The sequence below is a fragment of the Suhomyces tanzawaensis genome (genome assembly GCF_001661415.1).
Source record: "Suhomyces tanzawaensis NRRL Y-17324 unplaced genomic scaffold CANTAscaffold_4, whole genome shotgun sequence".
Classification (NCBI taxonomy): Eukaryota; Fungi; Ascomycota; class Pichiomycetes; order Serinales; family Debaryomycetaceae; genus Suhomyces; species Suhomyces tanzawaensis.
This window is the reverse complement of record NW_017963639.1, coordinates 937,052-949,745: the sequence shown is the minus strand read 5'-3', so window position 1 is coordinate 949,745 and position 12,694 is coordinate 937,052. Positions and strand designations below refer to the sequence as shown.

At 47.9% G+C, this 12,694-nt stretch overlaps 7 protein-coding genes across 7 annotated transcripts; 2 read left to right on the top strand and 5 right to left on the bottom strand.

Annotated features, from left to right (window-relative positions):
- Window positions 1-69: 69 nt before the first annotated feature.
- Window positions 70-603, bottom strand: HNT2 (bis(5'-adenosyl)-triphosphatase; the record flags this gene model as incomplete). The annotated part of the gene is made up of 1 exon (XM_020210005.1): window positions 70-603. One exon carries the CDS (start codon window positions 601-603, stop codon window positions 70-72), a length of 534 nt encoding a protein of 177 aa, XP_020064408.1.
- Window positions 604-895: 292 nt separating this feature from the next.
- Window positions 896-1,486, bottom strand: CANTADRAFT_51696 (peroxiredoxin; the record flags this gene model as incomplete). Its single annotated transcript, XM_020209977.1, has 1 exon — window positions 896-1,486. The coding sequence occupies one exon, from the start codon at window positions 1,484-1,486 to the stop codon at window positions 896-898; it is 591 nt and encodes a 196-aa protein (XP_020064407.1).
- Window positions 1,487-1,531: 45 nt separating this feature from the next.
- On the top strand, window positions 1,532-2,531 carry CANTADRAFT_26260 (uncharacterized protein). Its single transcript, XM_020207709.1, has one exon. It carries the CDS (start codon window positions 1,674-1,676, stop codon window positions 2,112-2,114), a length of 441 nt encoding a protein of 146 aa, XP_020064406.1. The 5' UTR covers window positions 1,532-1,673; the 3' UTR covers window positions 2,115-2,531.
- A 1,169-nt stretch (window positions 2,532-3,700) lies between these two features.
- Window positions 3,701-4,705, bottom strand: CANTADRAFT_22034 (uncharacterized protein; the record flags this gene model as incomplete). The annotated part of the gene is made up of 1 exon (XM_020206776.1): window positions 3,701-4,705. One exon carries the CDS (start codon window positions 4,703-4,705, stop codon window positions 3,701-3,703), a length of 1,005 nt encoding a protein of 334 aa, XP_020064405.1.
- Window positions 4,706-4,863: 158 nt separating this feature from the next.
- CANTADRAFT_26259 (uncharacterized protein) lies at window positions 4,864-5,983 on the top strand. The gene has a single exon (XM_020207708.1). It carries the CDS (start codon window positions 5,036-5,038, stop codon window positions 5,819-5,821), a length of 786 nt encoding a protein of 261 aa, XP_020064404.1. The 5' UTR covers window positions 4,864-5,035; the 3' UTR covers window positions 5,822-5,983.
- A 102-nt stretch (window positions 5,984-6,085) lies between these two features.
- On the bottom strand, window positions 6,086-9,517 carry CANTADRAFT_34327 (uncharacterized protein; the record flags this gene model as incomplete). The annotated part of the gene is made up of 4 exons (XM_020208584.1): window positions 6,086-8,404; window positions 8,510-8,646; window positions 8,686-9,013; window positions 9,293-9,517. Coding segments are annotated over 4 exons (3,009 nt in total), but the record flags the coding sequence as incomplete, so codon positions are not given.
- Window positions 9,518-10,553: 1,036 nt separating this feature from the next.
- On the bottom strand, window positions 10,554-11,218 carry CANTADRAFT_26257 (uncharacterized protein). Its single transcript, XM_020207707.1, has one exon. It carries the CDS (start codon window positions 11,207-11,209, stop codon window positions 10,832-10,834), a length of 378 nt encoding a protein of 125 aa, XP_020064402.1. The 5' UTR covers window positions 11,210-11,218; the 3' UTR covers window positions 10,554-10,831.
- Between the last annotated feature and the right edge of the window lie 1,476 nt (window positions 11,219-12,694).

The window sequence follows — 12,694 nt, the reverse complement described above, 5'->3', positions numbered from 1 at the left end:
GTGGCGTCGATCTCTCAGTCGTAACACATCATGACTTCGTGTTTCTATACCTCTCTACGCCATTTGCCATCAGGCAAGGGCCTCCAACTCGCTCCTCAACCAATCAGCTTCGCGGCTCATGACTTCAGCAGTACGGTCCTGGCGGTCTTCGTCTGGCACACTGAGCTCGCTCTTGGAGTCCAAGCTCTTTCTGAACGCAGCCTTGCGCTTCTCAAACTCCTCGTAGGACGCTGCCGTGTCGTTCCGCTCTAACTTGGAGTAGATCCCGTCGCCATACCCGTCCGTCTTGTAACGAGGAATGATATGGGTGTGCAAGTGGGGGACGGACTGGCCGGCCTCAGGACCATCCTGGATGGCAATGTTGAGCGAATCGGCCTTGTACACCTTGGTGATGAGTTTGGGAATCAATTGGAGGGTGTTCATGTAGTCAGCCGATTCTTCAGGCGAGAGGTCGGTGAAACGTTGCACTGAAGTTCTGAGTGGAACTACCATCACATGCCCAGGCACCAATGGCCTGAGGTTAACGAGGGCAAACGTATACTTGGACTTGAAGAACACCTGGCTGGTGACAGCCCACTTGTAGAAATGAATAGTTTCCGACATGCTTATGGGGGTTCTGATTGCCTAGATGCGGTATTGGCACTATAGAATAGCGAAGCGATCCGAGGTTGAGTGCGAAAATGAGATTTCACCCATGGTAGTTATGGAGTTGTAACGTATTGTAATAGCAGCAGTGATGGGCCATTGAAGCAATTGGCAGATACTTGATGGCTGTGCTGTAGCTACTGGTTGATACTTAGGGCTCTGGGCTGTAGTTCCACGTACCCGAAGGCTGTTGTGTGTGGCTGAACTGAGCTACAAAAGTTCTATTATCACGTGTATTCTATTCTATTACTTACTTGTTGACCTTGCCGAAGTATTCCTTGGAGTCACCAACGGTTGGCTTGATGGTCTCGGAACCTGGTTGCCAGTTGGCTGGGCAGACTTCACCGTACTTCTCGGTGAATTGGAAGGCGTCCAACAATCTCAAGGACTCTTCGACGGATCTACCGACTGGCAAGTCGTTGACAGTGATTTGTCTCAAAGTACCCTTTGGATCGATCAAGAAGATACCTCTGAGGGCAATGCCTTCGTCTTCCAACAAGACACCGTAGTCTCTGGACAAGGAGTGGTTGGTGTCAGCCAACAATGGGATGTCGACAGGACCCAAGCCACCGTCCTTTCTGGCGACGTTGGTCCAGGCCAACAACGAGTATTCGGAGTCAGTGGAGGCGAACAACACCTTGGCACCCTTTTCGGCGAACTTCTTGGCGGCTTCAGAGTAGGCGATGATTTCGGTTGGGCACACGAAGGTGAAAGCCAATGGGATGAAGGCCAAAACGACCCATTGTCCCTTGAATTGTTCCAAGGAGACTTCTTCGAAGACACCGTCGACGACAGCGGTTTTCTTGAAAGTAGGAGCTGGCTTTTGGATTTGGGCGACCATGTTGGATGTGGATGAGATGCTGAGCAAATGTCGGCGGATCGGGTCCTTTTATAGTGAGATTTTTCGGGTCCATATGCTGATAAATGCGGGTCCGTGATTATAAACCCAGAAATTCTAGAAGCGCCGGTGGGTGAGCGTGCTAGCACCTACTGGCGCTAGCGGTGGCAAGACACCCAACGGGGGCCGAATGGCCCCACTGCTTCCAACACCCAGCCTACCCAACAACCAGCGTGCCAGACTCCCGACACGGGGACCTCATCCCATCAATTCCGTCCTCGGATCGCCCTGTCAAAGCGAGCCCCACCTGCCCCTCCGGAACATGGGTGTCGAGGGTCTGGTGATGATGGGGGCTTCGGGAACTACACGAGCAGGTTGGCAGGGGTCCCCACTAGCACAGCTCGCTAGCGCTGGGCCCAGTCTGGTGGTGGCACTGGCCCAGTGCCAGTGGTGGCTGGTGGTGAATGGCTGTCAAACGTTATCAGCGGCCACAGCGCGAGTGTGGCGGCAGGCGGCCACAAACGGGTGCCACAGTCGCGGCTGGGGCCGCTGGCCAATAATTGCCGACACTCTTCACAGGCACGCAGCAATTTTCACTCGAACCCCGGCAAGCAGGCTGGAGCGAGGATGAGAGGAGAGGCCAGGAAATGAACTGGTGGGCAGTTGAAGTTGCACCACGAGTGATGTTGCATTCGTATGTAGGGGTTGTGTGTGGTGGTGGTTGACTCCAATTGGCTACAATTCTCTTGGATCTTTAGAGGGTAGTCACTGTACTGGAGCACTCTGGAGGCTCGCCACGGTGGGGTCGTTTTGTGTCGGGTACTTCCTGTTTCTGCCCAGAACGGCACAATAAGTGAGGCCGCTAACGAATAGGGAATGTAGACATTAAGAGCATGTAGAGGCAAAGACTATAGAAGAAGGCATGTAGACCAGCCCAGGACTAGTAGGGTAGCGTACTGCAAAAAGGACTGGGACAGCACCCATTGAATCGCATTTCTAGCTAATTTAACCGGTATACTGATATCTCACTATAGTGATCTAGAATCGTACAGGATTACTAAATTTAATCAGTGCTACTGGAAGTTACAATTTGTGGCCAGTACCGCGGTCGGTTGCTTTGATACATAGCTGGTGTTGCGATTGCCCAACATTGGTAGTCTCGCTACATCACAATGTGCCTGCTGCTGGTGCCTGTAACTACGCCTCTCTCTTTCAAGAGCAATTTGCCATTTTTTTGCAAAATAATGAAACTGTGTAGTTACGGGTGCGAATTTGTTTCGTTAACAATGTAGGAGCTCATGTTGCAACTTGCGGTACACCGTTAATGCCAACGCTGGAAACGAGACCAAATTGAATTTATACGAGGCTGACTGGAAAACCCCGAGTTCGAGCCAGATATGCCATAACGAGCCTACCATGTATTTTTGCAATAGATAGCAACTAAAAGATAGTATTAATTCACAAGGCTGCTCGATGGCATTGGGAACAGCCTACAAGTGATGTGTATGCATGGCTATAGAGTGTGAAGTATTGGTGTAGGTAGTGGCCAAACTAGTAAGGCATTTCCTGAGATATGCTTGTGGCTATAGGTAATTATTTGGTGTTGAGGTATTGAAGGGATTTCTAACGACACAGCAGGCACAGTTTTATCCATAAAGTGGATTTAGTTTCCGTGGTGGCTGCTAATAATAACATCAAGCTATACATTCCTACAAATATTAGTTTCGGAGGACTGAGTGCGGTAGATACTGTGCATACGTCAAGGTATTTATTAAGTGATTGCTATTGCCCTGGAGATGTTCAATAATCTGCAAATTTTTTGGGCTAAATGGTTTACTCGTGTAGCCGCTTGATTGAAACTCACCTCAAGAACCAACAAAAATCTTGAACCTACCGGACACGGGATCAATTACGGACTTTCGATATATTACCAGGAATTGGCCTATTGATGTACAATTTTCTATCCTTTAGAAAAATCTTGACCCGTCGTCGTCTTTGCCATTCCCTTTAGACACTTTTTCGTGAGGCTATCTGCTGGTAGGAAATTATGTTGGATTTTTCGATTCCAAAGTACTTGATGGGAATGACTACTTCAGGATTCCACTAACCTGAAAATAGATCGTACATAGGCGAAAATGTATTGTGATAGTCGCTCCATCTTTTTCACCCGTAGCTTCTTTACAACCCGTTCTATTTCTTGTCATTATTAAAATCTATTTAGTTCTTTCTCTTCTTCACTCTATCCCAAACCGTGTTGGGCTTTCTCTTTCTGGAGGTGTCACCGCTGACCTCTCTGGTGTTTTTCTGGTTGAACATCGACCAGTCTTCTCCACCAAACTGGTTCTCTCTGTCTCTTTGCTTCTCCTTGAATGACTTCTTGACCTGGTTGTTGGACAATCTGATGAAGTTGCTTTCTTCGTATTCTTGGATTTCCTTCTCCTTTCTTCTGTCATGCTGGGTCTTGACACCTCCTCTACCATGATCAACGATGGTAGAACCAATCGAGGCTTCGGTGGTGGGCATATCGGACTGCTCTCTCAAGTATTCCTCCATACTCTGTAACTTTCTGTTTCTTCCCTTGTCCTTGCCATCTTCTTTGCTTATGGAGGTTGGTGGGGCAACTGCCGAAATCTTTGGTGGCTTATACTTTTCGTTGGAGCTCGATTTCTTGCGGTCGTCGCTTGGTCTGCTCATCTTGGCAAGGGCAGCAGCATCTGGCTTGTATGATAAGTTGTCTTCGTCCGAGTCTTCGGAGTCGTCATCGTCGTCGTCTTCGGCTTCACTGTCACTGCCTATTCTATTCAACTTTTCTTCGGCCTTCTCTTCGTCAGCCTCCATTCTGTTGTATGCCTTGACCATCTTGTCTAGTTGGTAGTTCAACTTCTTTTCCAATGGCTTGATTCCCTTTTCCAAGTTGACTCTCTGCACGATGGACCTCTGGATGGTTTCAAGTCTGTCATTCTCCACGTCCTGGCCTTCAAGACGTTCCAAATGACTCAATATTACCATCACCACGTTGTTCAAGTATGAAACCAACGAGTTGTTCTTTAATGCTAATAATGATACGCCTTCGAGCTTGTTCTCTCCAATCTTGGAGAGTAACGTCTGGACTATTTGGGGGTACTGCTCCTGATCGAGGTTTTTGGTGAGCTCATCGATGCTGGACTTGGTGGAGCCGACGGAAGCCAAGATTCCTGCTAAGATCTCGTCTACGCTGGACATCTGGTGGGTTGATTTGGAGAGTGAAGTATGGATGTATTCTCTAGTGAGAATTAGTGGTTGTACTCTTGCGTTTTGGGAGTATATTTCTGACGATGGAATGGCTTCAATGAGTTCCTTTCCAGTAGAGTTCTGTGTCAATACGAGCAGGTTATAGCCGTTCTTGTTCAGTATTGGCCAGTAGAACGATCGATGGCTGTTAGCACTGGCGCGATGGCATCACCAAATTTTCGCACAGGATGCTCACGTGCGGCAGCTCACCAGGAATTTTTTTTGATGGCATAGATTTGAGATGCCCTACACCTTCACCACCAACCCCATCCCACCACCACCATGCCTCAAAACGAATATATCGAGCAGCACATCAAGCAGCATGGTAAGAGATTGGACCATGAGGAGAGAAAGAGAAAGAGAGAGGCCAGAGAGGGCCACAGAATATCCAAGGATGCTCAGAACTTGACTGGTTGGAGAGCCAAGCAGTTCGCCAAGAAGAGATACTCGGAGAAGGTGGCCATGAAGAAGAAGATCAAGGCGCACCAGGAGTCCAAGGTCAAGGGACCTTCGACCCCCAAGGCCGACGATGGAGAGGCCTTGCCTACATATCTTTTGGATCGTGAGAACAACAATACTGCCAAGGCCATATCGTCTTCCATCAAGCAAAAGAGATTGGAGAAGGCCGACAAGTTCTCAGTGCCTTTGCCTAAGGTCAGAGGTATCTCCGAGGAGGAGATGTTCAAGGTCATCAAGTCTGGTAAGTCCAGAACCAAGGCCTGGAAGAGAATGATCACCAAGCACACCTTCGTGGGTGAGGGTTTTACCCGTAAGCCAGTCAAGATGGAGAGAATCATCAGACCTGCTGCCTTGAGACAAAAGAAGGCCAACGTCACCCACCCTGAGTTGAAGGTGACCGTCTTCTTGCCTATTTTGGGAGTCAAGAAGAACCCCCAATCCCCCATGTACACACAGCTTGGTGTTTTGACCAAGGGTACCATCATAGAAGTCAACGTTTCGGAATTAGGATTGGTGACTGCCGGTGGTAAGGTTGTTTGGGGTAAGTACGCCCAGATCACCAACGAGCCAGACAGAGACGGATGCGTGAATGCTGTTTTGTTGGTTTAATATCGTCTCTACCAATCGGACGTTTTATTAACCATGGCCACTCCCAAGTATACTTCTCCACACAGATCTGCTCAGATTTCACACATTGTATTTTAGCAAGAGAATTTTTATATAATTTCTTCTCTAATTAGTTATTGCATGGGTTTTGATATTATACAGTAGTATTACAGTAAGTACCAGAGTTAGTTCGGTAAAAAATAGTACATCAAGACTGCAGAGACAAGGATACGATCTTGTTTCATTAGGTTAATCGTCGAACTCTCCAAATAAGTCTTGACAAACAACCTCTTTTTTGCCAATAGACCTATAGCCACAGTTCAAGATCAATTTGGCGTTTTCGCGGATCACCTCCCATTGGCTATTCAATAGCTTGGTTCCCACCAAAAAGCATAATCCGCTCATATTTTGCTTGTTTGTGATGTGGGGTAATATATCGCAGTATTTGGTTAATGCTTCATGTGGTGAAAACGTCCTCTCTTGATTCGGCTTGAAAGGATAAATAATGCATTGTTTGTGCAAATTATCCTTCCGCAATTGTGTGAGGAATTCCTGTTTTACTCTTGCAAGATACTGGTATCCACCCTCTGCACTGAACTGGACCAAATTATCGTAGGTTCGAGTGTGTAGTTCGTCTTCCTGGATCTCATTGAATCTGTTACTCTCGTTGCCCAAGGTTGAGTATGAATAGCACCAAAGTACCAAGGTACAAATGCTGACAGCGTACATACTGTCGAAGAAATCGTGATTCACGTTCCACTCCAAATATTGGAAATTGCTATCTAAACCGTCATCCAGCGGTTTTAACATTAACTGCCACAATAGCATGTAGCAGTGGATAACACTTTTGAAGTTTATCAATTCATTGGCAGTCCGTTTGTGCTGAGGTGAAAACTTGGGCCACATGCTAGTCAATTTCCGTTGCACAATGTATTGATCCTTGATAGTGGCCTCAACACTTTGGTTCGCTGGTGATCCACCATATATAGCTATGTCAAAATGGTTTATGTCCGACATTCCTATCACTTGTGATAAATGATACATTGGGATAGGAACCTGAGAAGTGTTGATGTCATTGAAGATTGACAAGTTGACAGGTGACAAATAGGGTTGCGTGTAAGATTGGAGAATTTCTGTATTCCAATTATCAAATGCTTTGGATAAAGTCTCCTTCCACATTTTACTGCGTTGACCATTGGAGATACCATTGGAACTCAACAAGCTCGAACTGTTCTGATCGTCAGCTTGTTGCAAATGGTACATGATAGATACCAATCCAGCCAATAAAATTTTGCGTGTGAATGATGAAAGATTGCTGGAGTTAGTTGGCTCCGACGCTTGCGACGATTTGAGAAGCTTTTTGAGTACATTCAAGAAGCTTGTACCGTGTCTAATTTTGGACCTCTTCTTATTTTCCATTTGAGCTTGTAGTTTTTTCTGTCTCTTTACAATTTTGCGGAAAGAGCCATTGACATCTTTGGACTCCCATAATTGATCATCATCACTTGGAAGACTCAATAACTGCAATTGATAAATTGTAATTTGCGGATTGTGACGAAATTTGATGTAATCTATAGTGTCGAGGTAAAAGGTCATGAATGTAATTCTCTTCATGGACTCTGCTTCCACCCACTTCACAAACAAATCATAATCGGAGGTGTCCTTCTTTGCAGCCAATTCTTTGGTCACCGTATCTGAATCGTCTTCTCCAGCCAGAGTGGCTGATCCGGATGCTGAAGTGGAATTCTTTTTTGGGGCAGACGGGTTGCCACCCAATAAGGGAGATCTTCTTAGCAATTGGACCGTAGTTCCATGGTGAACATGTGCTCTTTCGTGCATTCTTCTCAGCAAGAAGTTCTTCTCACACCATTCAAGCAACACTAAACTTTGGAGCACCCAGAGTTTCACTGGTGACTGAAAATGCTCGTGTTCAAAGATACAGTACCGGAGAGGAACCGCAATCATCATGCTGAATTTGAATTCTGGCGACTTTTTGCCTGCTTTGGCCAAATGCTCGCTTTGGTCAGGAGAGCTGTAATTGCATCCAATCAAAATCATGGCCAATAATAAGAGAGGTGGTGCACTTTTGGTATCAAACGATGGAGCATGAAGAAAGGTAAATTGTTTATGGAAGACTAGCCAATAAATGGACAAGTAGTATGACAAGCGGTCCTCAATTGTGTAGTTCTGATGGAGTTCATCGTGGTCAAAAAGAGCCACAAGTTTGCTTCTGGAAAGCTGAGGAACTGCCTTGAAAAACAGGTCAATGATAAGAGTATCCACGAAGATATGTGGGTTATTGGAGAGGTTGTGCTTGAGACGGTGGGTTGCGAGCTTGGATTCCAACGGTTCGAAATTGACAGGAGGAATGGAGTCAGGACTGAAACCTACCACAGAAGCCTTGCGAGAGGTGCTGGACTCAGTGGGCGAATTTGAGGATGCAGTGGAAGGAAAAGTGGCACCAGCAGGCGTGGTTACGCTGGAACCATCCAAGAGGGGATTCTTGAAGTTGGTCTGCGCGCGGTTGCGGATGAACACCTCGTCGAGAGGATTGTCCTCGTTCAGAAAGATGTTGAGGTCCTGAAGCTCATAGGTCAATGCACCGTTGTTCAAGTTGTAGAAAGGAGTTAAAGTGTCATCGGTGCGTGGAGCCTGGGCCGGCTTGGATGGCATCATTCCCTGCGGAGGAACTGGAAATTGGTCGGGCGATCTGAAGTGTTGGCTCATACCTGGCTGAACTTCTCCGTTGGGCGGAGAAAATTGGGACCCTCCGTAGGGAGACGACATAAATTGATGGGATGGAAAGTCAAGAGGTAGTCTCATATTTTCTCCACTGGGCCTATTTCCCATATGGGAGTTCGGCAAACTGCCAGGAACCATATTATTGGGTGGAGACTCGGTGAACAACCACGACAAAATATCATTCTGGCTCTGGGGGAGCGTGCTACCTGTGGAGAGATCTCTAGCGAATTCGATGGGGCTAATGTAGTGGTTGGGAGGCTGCGCAGGGAACGTTGGATTGGTGGGATGGCGGATGTGATAGTTGCTGGGGCTTTGGTGGACTTGTGTGGGCAATTGTGCTTGGGGTACCTGTATTGGGGCCTGTATTGGAGCCTGTATTGGAGGCTGAACAGGAGCGTGTATTGCAGCCTGTATTGGAGCCTGAATAGGAGTAGGAGCAGGAGCTTGAGCAGCCTGATCGGGGGCTCGAGGAGTCTGGGCAGGAGCCTGGGCGGAAGCCTGACCTTGGTAAGGAGGGGCAAACTGCGGGTTGAAGCTCGGTGCTATTCCAGACGGGACGATCTCTGGGTGGTTGGAGTATTCTGATGACACTTCACGCTTGGTAAAAGACGGTATTTCGCCGTCTGTACCTGTGAGAGGCGAATCGTCGCCCACGCTAGAGCCAGACTCGCTGGACTTCCTGGAAGACCTGGTCCTGGCACTTCCATTGCTCATTTGCGGCCTGGAGTCCACCTCCAGGTGTCTTTTCATGTGTCTTTCCCGGAGATCCTTACGCACAAAAGTCTTGCCGCAAACTCGCTGGTTTCCGCCGTACTCAACGATCACGAAGTCACACTTAAACACCTCCTTGGGCTCATGGTTCAAGTTGTGTCTGGCAAGATGGTCGGATCTGGTGAACACTTTGTCACAGTGGGCACACGGAAAAGTGCCTAACGTCCTCTTTTTCTTCCTGGGAGGGTCGCCTGTGGACTCCTGCTGGGGAGGAGGAGAGTCAGCGGCTGTGGATAGCATGTGGGCGGTGGTAGACGTCTGAAGACGACGATGAGGCAGCGGAGATTGTGAAGGGAGGGATTAGATGCGGGCAGGGCAAAGAGACCACTAGCGATGGGAGGGAGTGAGGTGAGGAGGACAGAGAACGGCGTGGGAGAAGATGCAAGTGGTTGGCGGTGGTGATCAGGAATTGTGTTCTCCACCTTTGGATCACGTGAGCACTCACGTGACCAGGCGCAGGCGCTCTAATGCTTCGATGGTTAAATCTGCGATGGGGCTACTGGAGGGCGTTTCACTATCCACGGTAGATCACTGCTGTGTTACGATAATCTGCGGTGGGTACTTATTGCACAGAATAATTGCACCGGCTAATGGAAATTTGACAAGATGATCGCTCTGACAGTCGGTCGGCATTTCACTGATCGTTCCGCAAATTGGTCGATCGTGGCTGTCTATTTATCTGCAGGCACTTAAAAACTGCTTCTTTTGGTGATTCTGGAAAACTCCCAGCCTCTTGAGGTTCTACACTGTGTGTGGACACGAGTCTGAGAAGTTTTCACCCACCAGTATACCACCCCGGTATTGTTCTTGTATTGTTCTGGGAGTTTTCTGGTGGCGATCGTATCTAGATTAGGATCTGGCTGCGATCTGATCAGAAAGATGCGAATCACTCAGGCAACTTTAAACGTCGGGGCTGTGCAAGAACGCTACTCTATTTGGAATTGTCAGACATCTACCTGCCCAGGTGATGTGTATGGAGAGGTGTTTCCATTCCATTGGATAGTCTTTGGTATTTTGGTTAATCCGTATCATTTGCGGGATGACAGATGGGGTTTGGGAGACTAGGTTATATGCAGGTCACCTGGGTCCTTTGTTTGGGCCATCGATTTCTGGCACAAATGGGCTCTGAGCGGTGCTCAAATAGTGTCACCACATAGTCAGGGGCTGTAAGAAGCACATACTCTAGTACCACGCTCTCCGGAACAGTAATGGCCACGAAAGGCCCACTTCTGTCTGAGAGGTCCCCGGAGTATATGCATTACACATCTCTGCCGGTTTCGGCGATTGCGGCCATTTTAGCCATTTCGGCCATATTCGCCATTCCATGGCTCAATATCCTAGATATAAACGATGCGTTGCAGTTTTGGTGCCTCTTGGACCTCTACTGTGTTAAGAGCCTCAGTGTACTCTTCAGAACTCTCAGACTTTTCCCCAGTCCAAACGCTCTGGCCTGTTCTCTTTTCTTTGTTCAGAACTGTACTGTTCTCAATTCTAAGGCCTCTATTTCTCCAACGCGAAACTAACTTTTTTTCGCACGGTCTCTCTACCCTCCACCGCCCTGTGTCGCACCACCATTCCCAGTACCATTCGCCCTGTCTCCTCCGACTCCAGCACAAGCACGTCGTGGTCGATTCTGGGCCCCCGCAGGTACAACTCTCGGAACTGGCGGAGGTTCATGCTAAAGCCAGTGGCAAAGAGCCTGCCAAACCCTCCGACTGTGTCGCAAAAGCGTTCTGGCTCAAAGTCCTGTTCGCGGTACCAGCGGTGCTCCAGCGGGTCGAGCCGCCAGACTAGGGCGTAGTGCGCGTATAACTGCGGGTTCTCGGTAGAGGATGCGGGTGCTAGCACCCCCGCTAGCGCGCCAGCGCAGGCGTCCATGAACTCGTCGATACAGAGGTCCAAGTACTTGTCTCTGACTAGGGTGTCAATTTGGTGCTGAAGGTCGGTAGCATGGTTCTTGTTCAAGATCTTGCTGTTGATGTGGTGCACGTCGGAGGTGGCGAACTCCTGGAGGACACTGTTGGTTACGAAGTTGGCAATGGCCTGGTAGTGACGGTCGCTGGAGGGACACACTTGCGCTACGAGCGCGCGGATTCTCGCAGGAGCCACTCGGTGGATAGAGTCGTCGCGGACAGGCGATGGCTTGAAACTAGGTCGGAGCTCAGTGTCAGGTGTAGTGTCTCTGCTGGACGGCATCACCATGCTGTCCACATCCAGCTGGTCGGATTCGGTGCCGGAGTTGTACTCTTCTGGCGGTGATTGCATCATTTCCTGGGGTGGGGTCTGGCAGTGGTAGGTGCGAATAGCGTGGGCCACTGCAGAGCGGAGGCCGTGGTGAGTGTCGACAATGACGGTGCTGGCTGTGAAGGGGAACTGCCCAGTTAGTGGCTGTCGCTGGTCACTGGAGCCGGTCGGTATAGTGGATGGTGTCTGTCGTGGTGGAAGTGTCTCGCTAAACTCACGCGAGCGTAGCGGGATGAGATCGCGGGAAGCCAGCGCGGATTGCGGATACTGCCGCACATAGTCTCAAGATGTTAACTTCTACGGCAGAGGGTAGCAAATTTCTGAATTGATTGGAATAATGGACGCTTGGAAATTGTTAGAAGTGAATTGCATCTATAGTCACTAATGATATATCGAAATGTAGTTGTGAATTTATTGCTACGAGTAAAAGGGCTTTGGCATCAATTATCAATATTATGCAAATTATTGAGTGACGGCACCGGTTGGTTACCTAAATGGAAATCTTGGAGATTGTATTCATTCAATTATGTGTCATACATTATGTAAGTAGATGGATGGAAATTGGCAAATAACAATCATTTCGGATACGACGAAGAGGGTGGGGAAAGATAAACTCAATAGGACCGGTCAGAAGATAAATTTAAGATAATTACAATAGAAAGGATACGAGAATTACAATGGTAAGGCTAGACGATTAATACTAGCAATGGATATGAATGAGAATTAGTAGATAAACACAATAGCAACGTATATGACGATAAAAAAGAATGATGTGCATAAAAGATACACNTAGGCAAGTAGCTAGAGTTAGCCTCAGGAATTTCCTCCTTGCAGCTTCTTCAAAAAGGCATCTACTCCACTTAAAAAATCAGAGGTTTTGGCCATTTGCACCGCAAAACACCCTTCGATTCTGCAACAAATCACTCAGTGTCCTGACATCTCCTTTAGTTTTTGATTTTGATTTCTCGAAATTCAATGTTATGCCTATTATAAGGTTGTAAATATTACTGGCGAAAATACAGATACAAAATAGGAGCGGATGGGGAGACACCAGGGAAAAGTTCTAGACTACAAAGGGATAGAGAGCAAATACATAGTTAGTTGGTGGGATGGTAGTGT